General features: G+C 46.3%; 1 protein-coding gene across 1 annotated transcript in view; it reads left to right on the top strand.

The window, feature by feature from the left end:
- Positions 1-2,965: 2,965 nt before the first annotated feature.
- LOC120946255 (mucin-2-like) overlaps positions 2,966-23,731 on the top strand; it is a 90,957-nt gene continuing 70,191 nt past the window's right edge. Inside the window, exons 1-2 of the mRNA XM_040361085.1 lie at positions 2,966-3,010; positions 20,904-20,995. Coding sequence (XP_040217019.1) covers positions 20,950-20,995 — 46 coding nt within the window. The 5' untranslated portion in view covers positions 2,966-3,010; positions 20,904-20,949. The remainder of the gene's footprint in view (positions 3,011-20,903; positions 20,996-23,731) is intronic.

Here is a 23,731-nt window from a genome sequence, read left to right on the forward strand (position 1 = left end):
GAGTGTTAAGGGGGCAAGCGGACATCTTGTTACACCCATCAGAGTTTTAGATTTCACAGTTATTTTCAACACAAAACGGAGCTTACCGTATTTATCGGCGTATACCGCACACTTTTTTGCCCTGAAAATCAGGGCAAAATCGTGGGTGCGCGGTATACGCCGATACCCGCTTTCCCGCGCCGAGTTTTGAATACTGCGCCGACATATACCGAGCGCAGTACACTCGGGTATAGTCGGCCAGTCTCGGCTCCTTCCGCGCTCACGTCCTGGATGTACAGGACGTGAGCGCGAGTGTTACCAAGCCTGCCCGACAATACACGAGTGTACTGCGCTCTGTATATGTCGGCGCAGTATTCAAACTCGGCGCGGGAAACGAGCCCGACCCGACGAAGAGGACACCCGAAGCCGCAGACGGACGCCGGACCCGACGAGGCCGCCGATGGACGCCACGCAAGACACCAAAACTGTAAGTACAAAAAAACTTTTTTTCCACAGGATTCGGGGCCACTTTAGGGGTGCGCGGTATACGCGGGAGCGCGTTATACCGCGATAAATACGGTATATGCTTAAATACAATTGGCCGGATCCAGAAACAAGATACGACGGCGTATCTCCTGATACGCCGTCGTATCTTTGAGTGCGGGAGGTCGTATCTATGCGCCTGATTCATAGAATCAGTTACGCATAGATATCCCTAAGATCCGACAGGTGTAAGTGTTTTACACCGTCGTATCTTAGGCTGCAATTTCAGGCTGGCCGCTATGTTTACGCAAGGAATATGCTAATTAGGTGGATACGGCGATTCAGAAACGTACGTCCCGCCGGCGCATTTTTTTACGTCGTTTACGTTCGCCTTATTGCGATTTTTTTTACCAAAAATATGTAGAAGAATACGTATCGGCCTAAACTGAGGAAAAAAATCGTTTTTTTAGGGCTGTGGAAATTAACTATTAATTCATCGATTAATCTTACATTTCTTTGATCGATCAAAATTCTTTTGATTGGTACTCAACTCTCTGTCGGCTTCCGGCCCTTCAGGGAGTTCCGTCGGAGATCCAGGGACATCACGGACACCGGCGGGTCTTGCCGTGTCCATCTGAAGGGCTCCTTTGCTGTGCCTTCATATCTGCATGCCGGCGGGACCTCACTATCTGCCACATGCAAGGGCTGTTACACTTCCCTCTATCACTTCCCTCTATCAACCTGGGATTCTACAACCATCCACTTGTTTCCTTCATTGGACATCTACATGCCGACGGACTGATGTTAACCTCTCCTCATCTAGAATCAGCAGTGGCATTGTTGTACACATTTTTATACCAGTATCATACTAAGCTACATGTTTTTAAAAATGCTTTTGCTACCGTTTGGTATTACTCGCACCATTTTTACAGTTTTTGTAGCTACATCGATTTTATCTCCAGTGCAATATTTATTTTGTTACCTACTTGAAGACTATAAAAGTTTTAATGCTATTCCCACCGAGCGCTGCCTGTGTGTGTTTTTTGTATCCTGCTATCCATTTTTCCAGTGGTCGGTAGCTGGGAATCAGCCTGCAAGGAGATCAGCTAAAAGTAGTTGGATTTGTATGTGCGCTATAATTAATCAAAATTAGTCGATTAATTGATTTTAAAAAAAAAACGATTAATCGAACACAAAATTTTTGATCAGTAACAGCCCTAATTTTTTATATATTTTTGGGGGATATTTATTACAGCAAAAAGTTAAAGCGGATGTGCCAGTAAAAAAAAATATTAAAAGCCAGCAGCTACAAATCCTGCAGCTGCTGACTTTTAATATTAGGACACTTACCTGTCCTGGAGTCCAGCGCCGTCCGCAGCAGAGGATGAGCGATCGCTCGTCTCTCTGCTGCTCCCCCCCGCCATCCTCAGTGAGGGAACCAGGAAGTGAAGCGCTCCGGCTTCACTACCCGGTTCCCTACGGCGCATGCGCGAGTCGCGCTGCGCCCGCCGATTGGCTCACACGCTGTGTGCTGGGAGCCGAGTGTTCCCAGCACACAACGGGGGACAGACGGGAAGTCTGGAAAAACCCGTCTTTTGCCCGAGACGTGTGGCCGGAAGTGGGTGCAAATACCTGTCTTTAGACAGGTATCTGCACCCCCCTTCCCCCTGAAAGGTGTCAAATGTGACACCGGAGGGGGGGCGGGTTCCGATCAGCGTGAGTTCCACTTTAGGGTGGAGCTCCGCTTTAAAAATATTGCTCAAAACTGCTTTAAAATTGTCGCTCTATTTTTGTTTATAGCGCAAAAAATAAAAACCCCAGAGGTGATCAAATACCACCAAAAGAAAGTTCTATTTGTGGGGGAAAAGGGACGCCAATTTTGTTTGGGAGCCACATCGCACAATCGCGCAATTGTCAGTTAAAGCGACGCAGTGCCGAATCTCAAAAAGGGGCAAGGTCCTTAACCTGCATAATGGTCCGGGTCTTAAGTGGTGAAATTAGGGGGTGCGCAAGTTTAGTCAGGCTTAGGGCAGCACGAAACCTAAATACACTACTGGCTATACCGCTCCACCAAAACCGATGGCCTACGATCCAGGCAACAAGGAAACAGTTTATCTTATAATTTAAAAGTATAAAAAAAAGCAATTGAAAGCAACAACAAAATAATAGGAATTTAAGAGTGAATAGATTAATGATTGATTCATTGTCAAATGCAATTATTGCTTCATTATTTAGGGAAATCACATAATTGTTTCTTATTAAGCACTTGCTACGGCAGCCTTCATACCTGACATTCCGGTATACTGTGTCTCTGTTGCTCATACAATGCCTCTGGATGGGACAGTTATGTCGTGTAATAGCTCATCATACTTATTGGTGCGACGCTTTATCATATCAGGGGAATGTGGTTTTTATCACCGAGTGACATCTGTGATAGGTCACCACATGGGACAACCTCCTTTATAAATGGGACCCACTTACCTGCAATGTCTGTCATTGATCTGTGACTATCGGGAGGACAATACTGGAAATATCCATAGATAGGCAGGTAAGTGGATGGCAACAGACCAACATATCTTCTACGTGTTAGTTATTTGTTCTATACGATACTTATTCTATGGACAATATTTCACATCTGCCTCCCCCGGGTATTTCCATCTGCTACAAACTCATAATAAGTTCCTTAGCAGATCCTCTATTTTCATGTTACACAACAGTACTGCTAACTACTCTTCTTCAGAACTCTACTAATCATCGAGACTTCTCTGAGGACAACTTGATGTACAAATATAATATACTTCCTTAAAGCAGTGTTCCCGCAATTTTTTATTTATTTTTTTAAAAGTCAGCAGCTACAAATACTAAGGACGGTTACCTGTCCTGGGCGCCTGCCATGTCGCCCCCCGAGGCCGATCCGTCCTTCGTATCGGGTCCTGGCGCCGCCATCCTCCCTTAGGGAAACAGGCAGTGGAGCCTTGCGGCTTCACTGCCCGTTTCCTACGGCACTTTGGGAATGGGCGGCTGTCTTCTGGGACACACACACACGTCCCTGGAAGACAGCGCACCCCATTCCCTAGAAGACAACGCGAGGAAGGAAGACTACCGCGGGATAGGAACTGGTAGATTAGGAAGATCTGCCTAGCAACCATTTCTGGTAAGTAACATTTTTTATTTTTATTTTTTCAATTTTAATTTTTTATATTTTATTTTATAATTTTTATTATTTTTTTGGAGTCTTTTTTTTTTTTTTTTAAGACTGTGTTTCACTGTATTATCCAGGCTGCTCTACACCGGCTATTCACAGGCGTGATCAGCACAGGGGTTTTGACCTGCTCCGTTTCCGGCCTGGGACGGTTCACCCCTCCTTAGTGCAACCTGGTGGCCCCTGGCTCCCCTAGGGCCACCATATTGATACCGAACTTAGCGTGGACACCCGATCGACATAGCACAGGGTGGAACTCCGCTTGAATAAGTCGCTATCAATTAATTTTTTTTTTTTACTTTGGGATAGAGTTATGCCCCCCCGTACACACGATCGGAATTTCCGATGGAAAAAGTTCCGTGGACTTTTTCCGATCGTGCGTAACCCCATCTGAGTTTTTTTCATCGGAAATTCAGATGAATTCCATCGGAGTTTAGATAGAGAACATGTTCTGTTTATTTCCGTTGGAATTCCGATGTGATTTGGCCCGACCAAAAGCCCGATGGTGTGTACGCGGCATTAGTCTTTAACGATCAAGTATTGGTCTAGTGATATTGGTCTTCATTGCCATCTGATACAAGGATGGAATGACATAAAAGTACAAGGAATGTAGAGGGGGGGGGGGGTTATAAAAAAAAAAAAAGCGCAAAGGTTATTAAGCAATAATAAGTGAAAATTGGAAAGAGGCTCAACCTAAAAATTTTCATAGAGCACACCAGGCATTTAATTTTCTTCATAAAATCACCATCATCAGTGTGGTTATCAACTTCTCCGAAATGTCTTCTTGACAAACCTAATTTAATTTATTTCACCAATGGTGTCCAAAAAGAGGGAAATATTATACAGTTGATGAATCCTATATTAGGATCCACTAGCTCGGGGGTCTCCAAAGCCTTTGCTAGCCTTTATCTGACCCTTGGGGCACTCTTCCTCCCGCTGACACCAACAACGGGGCACCATTTCTTCCACCGATACCAATAACGGTATTCCTCCTACCGATAGGGGCCCTACGCCTTTTCTTTGACCACCAACCCTGAGGCCATATTTATTCTCATTGATGCCCGTGACATTTTCTGCCCCTGCTGGCTACCATCCTCGTTAATCCGATCCAGTCCGACGCTCCAACTGTGCTGTGAAAACAATGTAAACAATGCCAAATAAGAAAAGCTTGTGAAAGACTTTCTCTGTAACTCATCCGTGAGGATCGATGTTGCCGATGACTCAGCCGGCTCCCTAAGCGATACGATTCCTTATCACACCCTGATATAGAATGATAATCACAGCAGCTCCCCGGTAATTAGAGCTCATGGCATGGAAATGACTCGCAGGATCTGACGCTGTACTTTTCCAGCTGATTAGTGTTAAATATCACTTGCTAGTTATACAGCGGCAATGATATATTTAATCTTCACAGAAAACCTTCCTCGTGAGTAGAATCCCTTCCATAATGATCCGCAAAGCTCTCATTATACGATAGACACCTTAGGAAATAATCCTACATATTCAAAGTGATATAAAATAACCAGGTGGAATATCGAGACATAATAATGTGATGTCACACATCTACAGGTTCCCTGTCCTGCCCGTGTCACCAAAGGTTTGTGGACTAGGGTGACCACATTTCCAAACTGCCATTCAGGGACACCCCACGCGTATGCCCTCGCGCCAGCCCACAAAAAGATGATTTTTGATACTTTTTTTATTGCCCCCACTTGTCAGCCTCATTTTTTTTATTGCCCCCACTTGTTAGCCTCATTTTTTTTATTGCCCCCACTTGCAGCAGTAATGTCCTCCTCTGCCCCCTTCACCCCCCACAGTAATGTCCTCCTCTGTCCCCTTCACCCTCCCTAGTAATGTCCTCTTCTGCCCCCTTCACCTCCCCCCCAGTAATGTCCACCTCCGCCCCCTTCACCCCCCCCCCCCCACAGTAATGTCCTCCTCTGTCCCCTTCATCCTCCCTAGTAATGTCCTCCTCTGTCCCCTTAACCCCTACAGTAATGTCCACCTCTGCCCCCTTCACCCCCCCCAGTAATGTCGACCTATGCCCCCTTCACCCCGCCCCAGTAATGTCCACCTCACCCCCCCCCCCACAGTAATGTCCTCCTCTGTCCCCTTCACCCTCCCTAGTAATGTCCTCCTCTGCCCCCTTCACCCCCCCCCAGTAATGTCCTCCTCTGCCCCCCTTCACCCCCCCCCCCCCAGTAATGTCCTCCTCTGCCCCCTCACATCATTGTCCTCCTCTTTGATGCTCACATCCAGTGTACTGCTACTGTCCTCCTGCTCTCTGCTGTGGCGAGGCGCCGTGGCCCCCAACGCCCGAGTGTTACTGCCTTCCATTCAAAAATGCCAATACACCACTGCGCCCCCCCAGCCAAAAACAGTCGATCATGTACGAGCTTTGCAGGCTTCGCATATAGCGCATGCGCGGTTGCGCTGTCGGCCCTGCAGGACGCGGCTGCTAACAGGAACAGAGTTCCTGCTGTTAAAAAATGTACAGGAATGCCGTTCCCATGGATTCCTCCAAGACTCTTACCACAAGTGCAAGCCTAAAAGTTCCCGGCGCCTCTTTGAGTATGTGCGATTCTGGTTTGCTAAAGCTTCCTCCTCGGAATACTTTCCACAGATGTCTCTCCTGTGATCTGATAAACTAATAACCTGACTTAATAAGCGTCAGCGTGTGCTTGCCAAAATTCCAAACATATCGGCATTCGTTTCTTTGACCTGGATTTTCAGGTCATCAAATAGGGCAAGTGCAATTTCCATATGATTAACAAATATTGTCATACAAGATCTGATTGTTTTGTTTTATTCATATCTCTGTTGTTTGTTTAGTAGGTGTGATTACACAGGTTCTAGATCCCGGTGCAGCGCTGAAGTTTTGATAAGACACCGTTGTATTTTTATTACTGGTTATTGGTATCTGTGTCCAATTTTTATTTATTTTTTTATATTAGCAACAAAAAGTGTAATTGTTGTTGTGACAGGAGCCTTATCTATTTCTTATCTTTCTTTTTTGCACATGGTATCCTCAAAATAAAAAAATAAAAAGACAGGGGCCAAATTTACAAACAGCGGCGCATATTTATGCCGCCGTAGTGTATCTTCTTTACGCTACGCCGACGCAGCGCAGAGAGGCAAGCACTGGGGGGCAGATTCACGTAGAGCCGCCTAAAATTGTGCGGGCGTAACGTATCTGATTTACGTTACGCCTCCGCAACTTACACGGGCAAGTGCTGTATTTTCAAAGCACTTGCTCCGTAAGTTGCGGCAGCGTAGCGTAAATCGGCCGGCGTAAGCCCGCCTAATTCAAATTTGGATCACGGGGGCGTGTTTTATGCAAAACTACTGTGACCCGACGTGATTGACGTTTTTTCGGGAACGGTGCATGCGCCGTCCGTGGAATTTCCCAGTGTGCATTGCTCCAAAGTACGCCGCAAGGACGTCATTGGTTTCGACGTGAACGTAAATGACGTCCAGCCCCATTCACGGATGACTTACGCAAACGACGTAACTTTTTAAAATTTCTACGCGGGAACGACGGCCATACTTAACATTGGCTGCGCCTCATATAGCAGGGGCAACTTTACGCCGGGAAAAGCCTAACGTAAACGTCGTAACTTTACTGCGTCGGCCGCGCATACGTTCGGGAATTCGCGGATCTAGCTAATTTGCATACTTGACGCGGAATTCGACGGAAGCGCCACCTAGCGGTCAAAAAAAATATTGCAGTTTAGATCCGACGGCGCAACTCAGAGATACGACGGCGTAACTGGAGATACGCCGTCGTATCTCGGTTGTGAATCTGGGCCTGGATTCACAAAGCCAGTGCTGTCAAATCTGCGATGGGTTTCCTAGGCGTAAGCCGGCGTATGTGGAAGTGGGCGTGAGCCATGCAAATGATGGGCTGAGTCTCAGACAGATACGTATAATGAACGGCGCATGCGCCGTCCCGTGGACGCATCCCAGTGCGCATGCGCAGAATCACGTCGGATCTACTCCCTAAGATACGACGGATCACTGCCTACTGCGTGAACGTAACCTACGCCCAGCCATATTCACGTCCAACGTAAACAACGTAAAATACAACGGCTTGAGTTCCCTGGTGGAGCCCTTTGCATGTTTGCTGCTGAGTTACACCTCCTTTATGGGGAATAACTTTACGCCGGACGTACGACTTACGCAAACCGCGTATAGCATGCGCCGGGCGCACGTACGTTCGTGAATCGACGTATCTCCCTCATTTCCATATTTGAAAAGAAAATCAATGGGAGCGCCACATGCATCCAGCGTAAATATGCGCCCACGATACGCCGGCGTAGGCAAGTTACGTCGGTCGGATGAAGCCTATTTTTAGGCGTATCTTATCTTTGTGGGTCGGCGCATAGATACGACGGCGCACATTTGTACTTACGACGGCGTATCTTGAGATACGTCGGCGCAAGTGCTTTGTGAATCCGGGCCAGGATGTGAGATACGTAGACGATGTACAATTTTTTTTTTTTTAAATGTAAATTTTCATTTCATTATTGCTTTACTAAAGTGCCAGGAGCCGTTTCATTGATCCACCTAGATCCCGAAAATGATCAAAAGGAATTTAATCCCTTGGCACCAAGCGTATGCAAATATGCGGCCCCCCACTGAACTGGGCTTTTTTTTCTGTGGGGTTGCAAATTTGCATATCTGTCTTTGTGCTGGGCGCATTTCCAGCACAGGGACTGGGGTCTCACCGAGAGCCCCGGGCCCCATACTAACAATCGGGATCTGGAACTCCTGATTCCAGGTCACCTGATCTCTGTGATAGCCTCTGATTGGCTACTACAGAGACCAGGGTCTCATTGAGAACCCCGGGCCCTGTAATAACAATCGGGACCCGGTGTCCTGTCGATATGGGTCCCCCATCGGATAATGCCCGGGCTGCATTGCGCATGCGCAAACAGAGCCGCCGAAAATCTCTGAGGATGAACAGCCTTCATCACCTGTACACGGCGCATGCGCAATCAACACTCCGCTCGCTCCCGATGCTTGGGGTGGCTTATTCATTAAATACAACAAGGGGCAAAACACAACAAGGGGCTGATGCTATTCTCCAACATTGAACACAACAAGGGGAAAAGGCCACATGATGGGCAGTGCTTTTCGCAAAGAGGCGGATGTATTATTGAGCAGTGCTTATGAGCTCTGCCCATCATGCACATTCTTCTGTATGCATTCACCCTTTGCTGTGTTCAATACATTTACATATTTACACATTTACGTATACACATTTACATAATACATATTATTTGCCCCAATGCTCGGGGCAAATAATAACCCGCCCTGAGCATTGGGAGCGTTATTTTAATAACTAAATATGACAACTGGCCTTTACAATCACTTTAATTGTGACAACTGTTCCTCTTTATATACTGTATACACTATGGGCCAGATTCTCGTGAAGTGGCGTAACTTTGCCCGGGCGTAACGTATCCGATTTACGTTACGCCTCCGCAACTTACACGGGCAAGTGCTGTATTCTCAAAGCACTTGCTCCGTAAGTTGCGGCGGCGTAGTGTAAATCGGCCGGCGTAAGCCCGCCTAATTCAAATTTGGATCAGGGGGGGCGTGTTTTATGCAAAACTACTGTGACCCGACGTGATTGACGTTTTTTCGGAACGGTGCATGCGCCGTCCGTGGAATTTCCCAGTGTGCATTGCTCCAAAGTCATTGGTTTCGACGTGAACGGAAATGATGTCCAGCCCCATTCACGGACGACTTACGCAAACGACGTAACTTTTTCAAATTTCGACGCGGGAACGACGGCCATACTTAACATGGGTACGCCGCACTTATGCCTCATATAGCAGGGGCAACTATACGCCGGGAAAAGCCTAATGTAAACGTCGTAACTTTACTGCGTTGGCCGGGCGTACGTTCGGGAATTCGCGTATCTAGCTAATTTACATATTTCGACGCGTAAATCAGCTTACACGCCCCTAGTGGCCAGCGGAAAAATGCAGTTACGATCCGACGGCGTAAGAGACTTACGCCTGTCGGATATAATGGATATCTATGCGTAACTGATTCTAAGAATCAGGCGCATAGATACGACGACTCGGATTAGGACTTACGACGGCGTACATGGCGCTGCACCGTCGTAAGTCCTTTCAGAATCTGGCCCACTATTACCAAAGGTATTGGGACACCTGCCTTTACACGCACATTAACTTTAATAGCATCCCAGTCTTAGTCTGTAGGGTTCAATATTAAGTTGGCCCCGCCCTTTGCAGCTATAACAGCTTATGTCTATGGGAATGTTTGACCATTCTTCCAGAAGCACATTTGGGAGGTCAAGCGCTGATGTTGGATGGGAAGGCCTGGCCACTCTAATTCATCCCAAAGGTGTTCTATCGGGTTGAGGTCAGGACAGTCAAGTTCCTCCACCCCAAACTCGCTCATCCACACTATATTGCCAAAAGTGTGGGGCTACCCCTCATTTGGTGGAGGGGGGATTATGGTGTGGGGGGTTGTTTTTCAGGGGTTGGGGATGGCCCCTTAGTTCCAGTGAAGGGAACTACTTGGACCTTGCTTTTGTGCACTGGTGTGCAGTCATGTTGGAACAGGAAGGGGCCGTCCCCAAACTCTTCCCATAAAAGTTGGGAGCATGAAATTGTCCAAAATATCTTGGTATCATGACGCTTTAAGAGTTCCCTTCACTGGAACTAAGGGGCCAAGCCCAACCCCTGAAAAAACAACCCCGCACCCCAATCCCCCCTCCACCAAATGAGGGGTAGCCCCACACTTTTGGCAATATAGTGTGGATGAGCGAGTTTTCCCCCTGAAGAAGTAAACCAACGAAACGTACGTCGGCGGCGGTACCTGGTCACGTGTCTGTCCACGCCATCTCCGTCACTTGAGGAACTAGCAGCGGTCGGTGGAATGCACGCCGCCATCGAGGCTACAGCAGAGCGGCACCGCACAGTATTCGTTTACACGCTTGCAGCCCCAGGCCCACCTTTTAATGTAAGGAGCCATTTGGCTTTTTTTATACAATTTTTTACAAATAAAAACAGTATTATGCTATGGGCTTTTTCTCCATTTTGTCCATATATCTTACCTAATCTCCGGGAGTGAGGCCATTGAAAATGTCCTATCAATCCAGTATGTGTGCAGGCACAATCCTGTCTACGCCATATTTGACTTTCTTTTCCGTTAAAGAAGTCAAATATTTGTGGTAAGCACAATTTATATCTGAGCACTTCGGGTGAAGATTTCTTTGTTCTGAATTTATGGTGGAGGACTAATGCCGCGTACACACGATCATTTTTCGGCATGTAGAAAAAACAACGTTTTCCCAACTTCATCATTAAAACGATGTTGCCCACACACCATCGTTTTTAAAAAATGATCTAGCAAAGCGCGGTGGCGTACAACACGTACTACGGCACTATAAAGGGGAAGTTCCATGCAGATGGCGTCACCCTTGGGGCTGCTTTAGCTGATTCCGTGTTAGTAAAAGACGATTCGCGTTTTTTTGTCTGTTACAGCGTGATGAATGTGCTTACTCCATTGCGAATGGTAGTTTTACCAGAACGAGCGCTCCCGTCTCATAACTTGCTTCTGAGCATGCGCGGGTTTTTTACGTCGTTTTAGCCCACACATGATCATTTTTTACAACCCGAAAAAACAACATCGTTTAAAACGACGTTAAAAAATGCAGCATGTTCGAATTTTTTTTTTGTCGTTTTTCAGAACCTGCAGCCCACACACGATCATTTTGAATGACATTTTTGAAAAACAATGTTTTTTTCATGCCGAAAAATGATATTGTGTACGCGGCATTGCTACATCACCTAAAGTTTATGTACGTGGATCTGACAAGCAGCTGTATGATTGGATTCATTGGGCCAGATTCACAGTGGAGATACGACGGCGTATCTGCTGATACTCCATCGTATCTCTGTTTCTATCTATGCGGCTGATTCATAGAATCAGTTACGCATAGATAGCCAGAAGATCCGACAGGTGTAATTGTTTTACACTGTCGGATCTTAGGATGCAGTACTGCGGCCGCCGCTGGGGGGAGGAGTTTGCGTCGTAAACCAGCGTCGGGTATGCAAATTAGGAGTTACGGCGATCCACAACGTATTTTTCGCGTTCGCTACGTCGCTGCTAGTCTAGTTTCCCGTCGCAAAGTTAGTCGTCATTTTGGGTGCCCTAACTTTACACAGCACACGTATGTGCTGTATAAAGTATGGCCGTCGTTCCCGCGTCGAAATTTGAAAATTCACGTCGTTTGCGTAAGATGTCCGGGAATACGGAAGTACGCTACGCATGTCGCCGTTCGAAAAAATAACGTCACTTTGCGCAAAGCACGGCGGGAATTACGAAACGGAGCATGCGCAGTAGGTCCGGCGCGGGAGCGCGCCTAATTTAAATGGCACACGCCCCTTTAAATTACGCGGGCTTACGCCGGAGGCCGCCAGCGTAGGTTTTCATTGCAAGTGCTTTGTGAATCAGGCACTTGCGATGAAGACTTGCGGCGGTGTAACGTATCTACGATACGTTACGCCGCCGTGATTCTACGTGAATCTGGCCCATTATTCCTATTGGGACTTTATTTCTTATTAACACTAATAGCAATTATATCACCTGTGATATTTGTATTGTATACTGTAAAAAAAAATCGGTTAATTTTCACTTAATTAGATTAATTTATAGTAATATTCACTATAGTCTAGCACCCTCTACCATCACCTTTAACATATCGTGGTATACACCTGACACAGAGGAGCAGCTTAATATTAGTTATATGTATTCATATATATATATATATATATATATATATATATATATATATATTAGTGCTGTCAGTTAAACGCGCTATTAACGGCGTTAACGCAAACCCATGTTAATGCCGTCAATTTTTTTATCGCGCGATTAACGAGGCGGCGTTCGGGGGTTATACTGGGATGATGCCTGCAGCCGCAGGCATCATCCCGGTACCGTTGTTTAGAGCGGGCGATCGGCTATCCAAACATAACAACCGATGCGGCTAAAAGCCGCTCGGTTGTTATGCCAGAGGAGCGGGAGGGGACATCCCCCCCCCTCCCGCCGCCTTTCGCCGCTCTGACCGGGCCTCCCGTCCCACCGGGAGACCCGATCCTAGATCCGCCGCCTTCTGTGTCCAGGTTGGAGACTGACACTAAGCCGTAAACGGCTTTGATTCAGTCTCCGCATTGAAACCACGGAAGCGGCGTCATGACGTCACTTCCGGGTTTCTCGGCTGCCAATGGCGCCGGATTTAAAAAAGTACACAGTATTCAGAATCGCCGTTTTCGGCGATCTGAATACTTTGAAGTGCAAAGGAGGGCTCGGAGGTCTTTTAGACCCCCGATCCCTCCATAAAGAGTACCTGTCACCACCTATTGCTGTCACAAGGGATGTTTACATTCCTTGTGACAGCAATAAAAGTGATCAAAATGTAAAAAAATAAAAAAACACAATTTAATATTATAAAAAAAAAAAAAAAAAATATAAGAAAACAAAAAAAAAATGTTTTAAAGGGTGAACCTCCTTAATCGCGCGATTAATCGTGAGTTAACTATGACATTAATGCGATTAATCGCGATTAAAAATTTTAATCGCTTGACAGCACTAATATATATATATATATATATATATATATATATATATATATATTAGTGCTGTCAAGCGATTAAAATTTTAAAATTGTTTTGGCGCTGAATTTTCATTTTTATCATGGAATAAAGAATGCATTAAAAAAAGAAAATAAAACATTTCTGCACTAAATCTTAAGCTGCTGTATAAATATGTAAATGATAGTAAAAATATGTTGCACATCAAATGATGTTCTTTATTGTTTCCTCAATGTCTGATGAGTCACAAGCTTGGAACAGATTGTGTAAATCAGATGTCAGTAAGTCTAAAGGAAGTATTGAGATGAGTCTTGAAATTGACACCTTTGAAAACGTATAATCAATGACAGCCCGCATATTTCCTGGCTGACCGGTCCCTTTAATTAATGTAATCTTTATCCAGGCTTGTATATACTATACTATGTACATTTTGTCTCTTCCCCCCTTATTGCCATTTCCCCCACCACTTTTACCTGCAATTCCCAGCTGTTAAAATGAAAGCCGGGATTTGTACGGACATTCTAATGAGTATTTATAAACTCTGTAGCTTTTTCAGAGATATAAAGTAACATTACTGTCCAAAGTCAGGCCCGGGGGCCAAATGCGGCCCCCCTGTTGATTTAATATGGCCCCCCTGGGGATTTGGATGTATATATTGTTTGTGGCCCCCAGGGCCACACAAGATATATACTGTATTTATTGGCGCAGCCTTGGAGGGGACAGGAAGGGGGCAGGACGAGCGCCGTCAGATTACATGAAGAGAATCTCCTGTTTACTCAGCAGCGTCTGTATTGTAAGTCCCGTCTCCTGGGATGCCATTGGACGACTGTTCTGTCTATTAAAGAGGCCACAGGATAAACAAGGCATTCTCCTGTTTGTAATCTGTTGGCACTTGTCCCGCCCCCTCCCTCTGCCCTCCGAGGCTGCAGATGGGCATCGTTCAGGCTGCACTGATGGCAATGGTAAGGCTGCATTTATGGCACATGTGAGGCTGCATTTATGGCACATGTGAGGCTGCATTGGTTGCAATGGTAAGGCTGCATTGGTTGCAATGGTAAGGCTGCATTCATGGCAATTGTAAGGCTGCATTCATGGCAATGGTGAGGCTGCATACATGGCAATGGTAAGCCTGTGAGTGTTATACGCCGATAAATACGGTATATCCAAATAACACGCCAAAGCTCATCCTTAGTCCTAAGCAGCGCTCTGGGTTTCGTTGGGGCCACAAATAAAATATATATAGTATATCCAAATAACACGCCCAAGCTCATCTCTTCACCACACACAGCCACAAAGGCAAGAGAATTCTTGTTGGGCCGTGTATTAGTTGCTCAGACGAACACTTAGGCAGAATTTTAATGGTTCAAAGAATGTCAGGCAAAATAGTCGGCCCTTCACGCATGTTCACTTAATCAAATCTGGCCCTCTTTGAAAAAAGTTTGGACACCCCTGCTGTAATGGGCCATACACACGACCGAACATCCGCGGACCAGTTTCAGCAGACATGTTCGGTCGTGTGTAGGCCCGAGCGGGCAGGATTCCAGCAAACATTTGCCCGCCGGGCCTTTTTCCAGCGGGCAAATATTTCTGGACTTGTTTTAAAACAGTCCGCTGGAATCCTGCCCGCTCGGACATGTTCGGTCGTCAGTACAGACCTACCGTACATGTCCGAGCGCCCGCCATCCCTCGCATGCGTCGAATGACTTTGACGCATGCGTGGAAGCATTGAACTGGCAGGGCCGCCCACGTCGCCGCGTCATCGTCGCGGCAACGGCGCGGACACGCCCCGCGTATTGTTTACGCGCGGATTTCTGTATGATGGTGAGTACAGCCACCATACAGAAATCCCCGGGCAGACATGTACGGTGAAAACGGTCCGGCGGACCGGTTTCATCGTATATGTTTGCTCGTCTGTACCCGGCCTTACTTTTTATCTCTGTTACTTTGTATCTCTGTTACTTTGTATCTCTGTACTGTATCTCTGTTACTTTGCATCTCTGTATAGTGGAATGACGGCTACAGCGTCGCCAGCTAGTTCTGGGACGCTGCCATGTGACGGCATGCCGTGATCACGGGGCCATGGGTGACGCTCTCTGTCATCGCATTGTTCGGAGGACACTGCTGATCACATATTGAGGTAAAGATCCAATCAGCAGCTCTTTACCATGTGATCAGCTGTGTCCAATCACAGTGGGTTATGGATGTCATCAGAAGCTGGTTATCGGAGAGGAGAGGAGCTTCTCTAAAAGGGGCATCAGTGTCATGATTATGAGTGCAGTCTTAACAGTGCCTAACAGTACTGTCAGTCAGTGCTCACCAGTGCCCATCAGCTCCACCAATCAGTACCCATAAGTGCCCATCAGTGTCGTCTATCAGTGCCCATCAGTGATGCCTATCAATACAGCCTCATCAGTGCCTCCTCATCAATGTCACTTATCAGTGCAGCCTCATCAGTGCCGCCTACCGCCTACCAGTGCCGTCTATCAGTGCCCATCAGTGATGCCTATCAGTGCCCATCAGTGACACCTATTGGTGGAGCCTCATCGGTGCCTCCTCATCAGTGCCCACCATTGCCACCTCATCAGTGCAGCCTACCATTGCCCATGAATGCCCATCAGTACAGCCTATCAGTGCAGCCTCATCAGCGCACATCAGCAAAGGAGAAAAATTACCTGTTTGCTATATATATATATATATATATATATATATATATTTTTTTTTTTTTTTTACTTTTTTGACTATATTTGTTTCTTTTAGCAAAAAATAAAAAGCTTTATTAGTGTGAAAAAAAAGATAATCATTTCATATGGTTATATTGTCGTATGTCTGCGCAATTGCCATTCAAAGTGTGAAAGCGCTGAAAGCTGAAATTTGGCCTGGGGAGGAAGGGGGTACTAGTGCCCAATAGGCAAGTGGTTAAGTAATAGCAAAGTTATTGAGGAATACATAGAAAATTGATCTTCTGTACTGGTGCGGGAGCTGAACTGGTTACTAAAAATAAGTAATTATTAGGAGTGAGTTTTAAGAGTGTCAAAGTGTGAGTGATTGTTCCGCTCTGACGATCAGAGCGTGGCATGTACGGGAAGAGAGATGTTCTATGTGATTAATTATACAGCAATTACGATACTGGAAATACTAGCTTCTGCAAATATTCAGATGATTCCATACCTCACATCAGGTGAGATAAAAATCAGTTGTTTGACCGGACCAAGGGTGGCACCAACCCTTGGGCCGGGTTCACACAAACGCTCCGGCATTGGGAGCTCATGTCGCATGACGTGTGAAAATCAATGTTTCCCTATGAGAGCCGTCTCAACTGGGCCGACACAATTGGGTCCGACTTTGAAAATGCTCCCTGTACTACTTTGGTCCAACTTTGATCCTACTTCAGCCCATTGACTATCATTGAAGTTGGATCAAAGCCGGATCGCCATCTTGCCTGATCCAACTTAGGCATGCGACTTGTGCTCTGATGATCTGGAGGGGGAACGCCATGCAATAATTAAAAAAAAATGGCATGGGTTCCCCCTCTAGGATCATACCAGGCCCTTCGGTCTGGTATGGAATTCGAAGGCCTGGTACACACGATAGGATTGATCCGCGGATACGGTCCTCCGGACCGTATCCGCGGATAAATCCTCTGGCGGATTTGGATCCGTTGGCATGTACTCACCATCGGATCCAAATCTGCGCGGAATTCAACCGCGGTGACGTGTGACGTGTGACGTGTCGCGCCGTCGCCGCGATGATCATCATCGCGGCGACGTGCGCGACGCTGTCATATAAGGAAATCCACGCATGCGTCGAATCATTACGACGCATGCGAGAGACGGGTTCGGACGGATCAATCCGGTGAGTCTGTACAGACCACCGGATCGATCCGCTGGAGCCGATTCCAGCGGATAGATTTGTTAGCATGCTAACAAATTTTTATCTGCTGGAAATCGGAAATATCCGCGGATAAATATCCGCTGGAACGTACACACCAGGGGATCTATCCGCTGAAACCGATCCGCTGAGATTTTTTAGCGGATGGATCCTCTCGTGTGTAGGGGCCTAAGGGGAAGCCCCTACGACGAAAAAACGGTGTGGAGGTCCATATGTAAATAAATGTCAGCATTCATATGTATATCATGCCCCCCTGAAGTCAGGAGATGGTGTGCTGTAACCTCTAGCAACCAATCAGTGAGCAGTATTACTGTACAGTAATCTCTAGCAACCAATCAACAAGAAATCATGTGCTGTAACCTCCAGCAACTAATCAGTGAGCCGTAATGTGTGCTGTAAACTCTATCAACCAGTCAGTAAGTGGTAATGATATGCTGTAACCTCTGGCAACCAATCAGTGAGCAGTATTACTGTACAGTAATCTCTAGCGACCAATCAACAAGAAATCATGTGCTGTAACCTCCAGCAACTAATCAGTGAACCGTAATGTGTGCTGTAACCTCTAGCAGCCAGTCAGTAATTGGTAATGATATGCTGTAACCTCTGGCAACCAATCAGTGAGCAGTATTACTGTACAGTAATCTCTAGCGACCAATCAACAAGAAATCATGTGCTGTAACCTCCAGCAACTAATCAGTGAACCGTAATGTGTGCTGTAACCTCTAGCAGCCAGTCAGTAATTGGTAATGATATGCTGTAACCTCTGGCAACCAATCAGTGAGCAGTATTACTGTACAGTAATCTCTAGCGACCAATCAACAAGAAATCATGCGCTGTAACCTCCAGCAACTAATCAGTGAGCCGTAATGTGTGCTGTAACCTCTATCAACCAGTCAGTAAGTGGTAATGATATACTGTAACCTCTGGCAACCAATCGCAATCACTGCCTGATCTGATACCGTAAACTGATTTTAAAGCAACATTAAAGGCATTTTTTTTTTTTTTTTAAATAACAAACATGTTATACTTACCTCCACTGTGCAGCTCGTTTTGCACAGAGTGGCCCCTGTCTTCTGGGGTCCCTCGGCAGCTGTCTCGGCTCCTCCTCGCCAAAGCTTTCCACCTTCATGTGAGCGAGCTTGCATAGTGTAGAAAGCTTTTGCAAGCGTGCTCCCGTGAAACATCGGCGGGCATAGCCGCCGACTGTACCACTCAGCCCTGCCCCCCCGCACGCCGCGTCATCCGCTGTGATTGACAGCAGCGCTATCAATCCGTCCAGCCTAGCCAATCAACGGCCAGGCTGGGAACCAAAGAGGACCACGTGGACGCGCGCGGGACTTTCGATGGGTCAGGTAAGTAAAACGAGGGTTCAGGGCGGTACCGGACGTTTTTTCACCTTAATGCATCGGATGCATTAAGGTGAAAAAACATTTACCTTTACAACCCCTTTAAGTCTAGCTGATATTTATTGTATGTCCCAGAGCAGGTGGAGAGCAAAATTGCATGGGGGGCCCCCAAGAAATGTTTTGCCCAGGATCCAATCAACATTAAAGATGGCCCTGATTAGCAGGATCTGACCTAGAAAAGACTGTTCAGACAATTCAACTCTGACATAAAATCATAACTTCTGGTTTGATTATATTACATTAGTAATGATCACCCCCCCTACCCCAAATAAACAAGTTGATTCAATCATTTTAAAACAAAATAAAAGTTGCATGGAGCTAATAGGACACATTCAGAGGCGGCTCTAGGCTTTGTGAGGCCTTAGGCAAAACTTGACATGGGGCCCCACTCACACCCATGATAGGAAAAATAATTCAAGGACAAGAGCCTCTTCCCCACAACCCTGGCCGGTGGTTGTGGGGGTCTGCCGGCAAGGCTCTTATCGGAATCTGGAAGCCCCCTTTTAACAATCGTAGCCCCCAGATCCTGCTCTTTAATAACTAAGGGGCGGGGCCACTCAGTGATGTCACCTGGGGAACCCGCCCCTTGAGACATCATTGACTGAGGGCATGCTGGGTCATTGACGTCACAAGGGGGGGTGTCACCGATATTCACTGGTTGTTAGGAACGCTGGCAGCCCCGCTCCTGAGTCAGGGCTCTTAACCACTTCTCTACTTTGGGTGTTTTTCAGATTTGGTGTTTACAAGACTAAAACAGTTTTTTTTGCTAGAAAATTACTTAAAACCCACAAACATTATATATATATTTTTTTCTAATACCCTAGAGAATAAAATGGCGATCATTGCAATACTTTTTGTCACACCATATTTGCGCAGCGGTCCTACAAGCGCACTTTTTTTGGAAAAAAAACACTTTTTTTAATTAAAAAATAAGACAGCAATAAATTTGGGCCAATTTTTTTATATATTGTGAAAGATAATGTTACGCCGAGTAAAATGATACCCAACATGTCACGCTTACAAATTGCGCCCGCTCGTGGCATGGCGTCAAACTTTTACCCTTAAAAATCTCGATAGGCGACGTTTAAAAAATTCTATAGGTTGCATTTTTTGAGGTACAGAGTAGGTCTAGGGCTAGAATTAGTGCTCTCGCTCTAACGATCGCGGCGATACCTCACTTGTGTCGTTTGAACACCGTTTTCATATGCGGGCGCTACTCGCGTATGCGTTCGCTTCTGCGCACAAGCTCGTCGGGACGGGGCGCTTTAAAATTTTTTTTTTTTTTCTTATTTATTTTTATTTATTTTATTATTTTTTACACTGGAAAAAAAATAAAAAATAAAATGATCACTTTTATTCCTATTACAAGGAATGTAAACATCCCTTGTAATAGAAAAAAGCATGACAGGTCCTCTTAAATATGAGATCTGGGGTCAAAAAGACGTCACATCTCATATTTAGGCTTAAATGCAAAAAAAAATAAAAAATTTGAAAATGTCATTTTTTCAAATGACAAAAAAAAAAAATGTTTCTTTAAGAGGCTGGGCGGGACTGACGTTTTGACGTCACTTCCGCCCAGCAGAGCTATGGGGACGGGCGAAGGAGATTTTTCCTTCACTCGCAACCCCGCACAGCTGCCGAACGGTCGCGATCTCCTCCGCCGATACCGACGGCTCCGGTAAGCGGCGGAGGGCGCGGGAGAGCGGCGGGAGGGGGGGCCCCTCTCCCGCCGCCGATAACGGCGATCTCGCGGCGAATCCGCCGCGGAGACCGCCCTTATCGTGTACCGGACCGCTGACACTAAAGATAGATACCTCGGTTGTGGCAGCAGCTGCTGCCGTTACCGAGATATCTATCTTTAAAGTTAGGCCGTATAAAGACGTACAGCGGTCTGGAAGTGGTTAACGCTGCCTGAGCACAGAAGCGTTAAGGTCCCCTGTCCCTCAAAACTGGGGTAATGCATCGGGCAAGTAAGGCGGCCGCGAGGCCCCTGTGAGTGTGAGGCCTTAGGCGACCACCTAATTTGCCTAATTAAAGAGCTGCCTCTGGACACATTATCCCTTTGCAGGGAGCCACACAAAATGGGATATACCAAGTTTAGTCTCGTCCAAATCATGAGATCATGCTGCATGATTGATGAGTCTGAGAATGCCTTTATCGCATAGTTCAAAACTTTGAGGTGGTCACCAAAGCAAGATGTGGGGGGACAAATGTGTCATATCACACAGATAGCGCAGCTGTATGGTAATCTCAGGTGGAAACTTTATTTTCCTAAAGAAAAAGGATTTATATCTATATTTTATTTTCCAGCAGGATTTTCTGAGCTGTGTCGGGGGGGCTGAGAAGGGGTCTCAGGATGAGTATTGGAATGGCAGGGGGGCTCCGCCTTCTACTCTTGACAGGTAAGAAATCAGGTTGTGTGATCTTCTAACGTTACCTTAGCGTGCAAGTTCCATATTCATTCATTGATCCTTCACCGTTCTTCTGTCATCTAAAGATCGCTAGTCTCATTTATAAAGCACATTTGCTCCACCTGATTACATATTTCACCTTTCATCCAAAACCTCGATTTCCTATTCATTTCAAAATCCATGTCTCAGGAACATTCCCTGAAATTACACTTTATTGCCAAAAGTATTGGGACGCCTCCCTTTACACGCACATGAGCTTTAATGGCATCCCAGTCTTAGGCCCCTTTCACATTAAGGCGTTTTTCATGCGGTACAGCGCTAAAAATAGCGCTGCTATACCGCATGAAAAAAACCTGCCCTGTAGTATTCAATGTGAAAGCCTGATGGCTTTCACACTGAAGCGGTGCGCTAGCAGGAGTGCTCCAAAAGTCCTGCTAGCCGCATCTTTACTGCGGTATAGGAGCGGTGTGTTCACCGCTCCTATACCGCGCCTTCCCATTGAAATCAATGGGAAACCGCAGTAATACCACGGTATTAACCCTTTTTCGGCCGCTAGCGGTTAAAACCTCACCGCAAGTGCCCGAATATCGCGGTAAATACGACGGTATAGCCGCGCTACAAGTAGCGCGGCTATACCATCATGCGGCTCCATCCCCAATGTGAAAGCAGCCTTATAGCCAGATTCAGAGAGCGCCGCAACTTTAAGGCAGCGTAGCGTATCGTATTTACGCTACGCCGCCTTAAGTCAGAGAGGCAAGTACTGTATTCACAAAGTACTTGCCTCCTAACTTACGGCGGCGTAGCGTAAATGGGGCTGGCGTAAGCACGCCTAATTCAAATGAGGATGGGGGGGGCATGTTTTATGTAAATTACTCGTGACCCGACGTGATTGACGTATTGGTTTCGACGTGGGCGTAAATTACGTCCAGCCCTATTCACGGACGACTTACGCAAACGGCGTAAAATTTACAAATTTCGACGCGGGAACGACGGCCATACTTAACATTGACTACGCCTCCTAGGGGGCAGCTTTATCTTTACGCGGCGTCTCTCTTACAGAAACGGTGTATCTTTACTGCGACGGGCGCACGTACGTTCGTGAATCAGCGTATCTGGTCATTTACATATTCTAAGCCGAACTCAACGGAAGCGTCCACCTAGCGGCCAGCCTAAAAATTACACTTTAAGATACGACGGCGTAGGAGACTTACGCCGTTCGTATCTTAGCCTAATTTAAGCGTATCTGGTTTCCAGAATACGCTTAAATTAACGCCGGCGTAGATTCAGAGTTACGACGGCGTATCTACTGTTACGCCGGCGTAACTCTCTATGAATCCGGCTATTAGTCCGTAGGGTTTAATATTGAGTTGGCCACACATAATGGGATATACCAAGTTTAGTCTCGTCCAAATCATGAGATCATGCTGCATGATGACATGATGCCCTTTGCAGCGAAAATACTTGTTTTCGCTTCTTTTTCATTCTTTGTTGCATCTCATTGCTGCTGATACTGCTGGGGAGACCCTTTTTTTCCATACACATTATGTTATGGGGTGACCCCCACCCCCTGTAATCCATGCATTCGGACCCTAATCTACATTCAGGGTGCCAGATGCATGAATTTTAATGGGGTTTATTTTTTTTTTAGAACCACATGGTGGCCCGAGGCTATAATTGGCTTAAAAAAAGGGTGGGCTCTCTGCGCCCCGAGCCCACCCAGCTGTCAGGCCCGGATTTCCCACAAGGCCACCAAGGCCAGGCCTTGGGGCGGCAGGGCACCATAGGGCGGCAGCGGCATGGAGTCCCCCGATGGCCCAAACATACAGTTAAGGGCGCTAGGTTGCTTTCTAGCAGAACTAAATGTAGTGTGTGGGGAATCCGCTCGCTCGTTAACAAGTGATTGCGGCGCTAAAATCACTTGTAAAATGTGTGCTGCCATCTGTCCTCCCCTCTCTCTCCCCCCCACATACCTCTCTGCTGGCTCTGTCTTCGGGACGCCGTCCTTCCCCCCGGCCGCCGAGTCTCTCTCCCGTCCCTGCCGCTGCTGTACACATTGAGAGGGGTGAACTGTGCTCTTCCCATCTCAGCTGTGACAGGAGTTCTAGCACAGTGCTAGGACTCCTGTTTTGGAGGTGACAGGGTCAATAAAATGAACCTGTCACCTCCAATTGCTATCACACAGGGAATTGTTTTCTCCCGCGTGAGAACAATAAAGTTAAGTGGGAAAAAAAAATGATAAAAAAAATAAGAAATAATAATTAAATTATTAAAATAAAAAAGTAATTAAAAAGTAAATAAGAAAAATATAAAAAAATAAGAAAATGATATAAAAATTAAAAAAGTAAACGACAAGCTACAAATGAAAAAAAAAAGTGATAAAAAACAAAAAAATATATATATATCTATTTGAACTAACCGTGCCGTCCCTGCCACCCGGTTGCCATTCTCAATTGATTTGGGGGGGTGGTTTGGTTGGCGGGGAGGAGGTACATTGCGGAACCTGGCCTTGGGGGAAAGCAAATCCGACCCTGCCAGCTGTGTGACAATAGAAAATTAATATTTGCTATTGTCTTCCTGATTCTCCTCCTGGCCAATCAGGAAGCGAGTCCTGAGACTAAATCGGCCAGGGGTCTCAGGAACCACTTCTTGTATGACCGGGAGTAGAAGCAATGGCCCTGAAGAGGGGTCTCACCTGCAGCCACATCCAGCACTCCCTGGCTCGGACAA

Source organism: Rana temporaria, chromosome 7 (genome assembly GCF_905171775.1).
Source record: "Rana temporaria chromosome 7, aRanTem1.1, whole genome shotgun sequence".
In the NCBI taxonomy this organism is placed as follows: domain Eukaryota; kingdom Metazoa; phylum Chordata; class Amphibia; order Anura; family Ranidae; genus Rana; species Rana temporaria.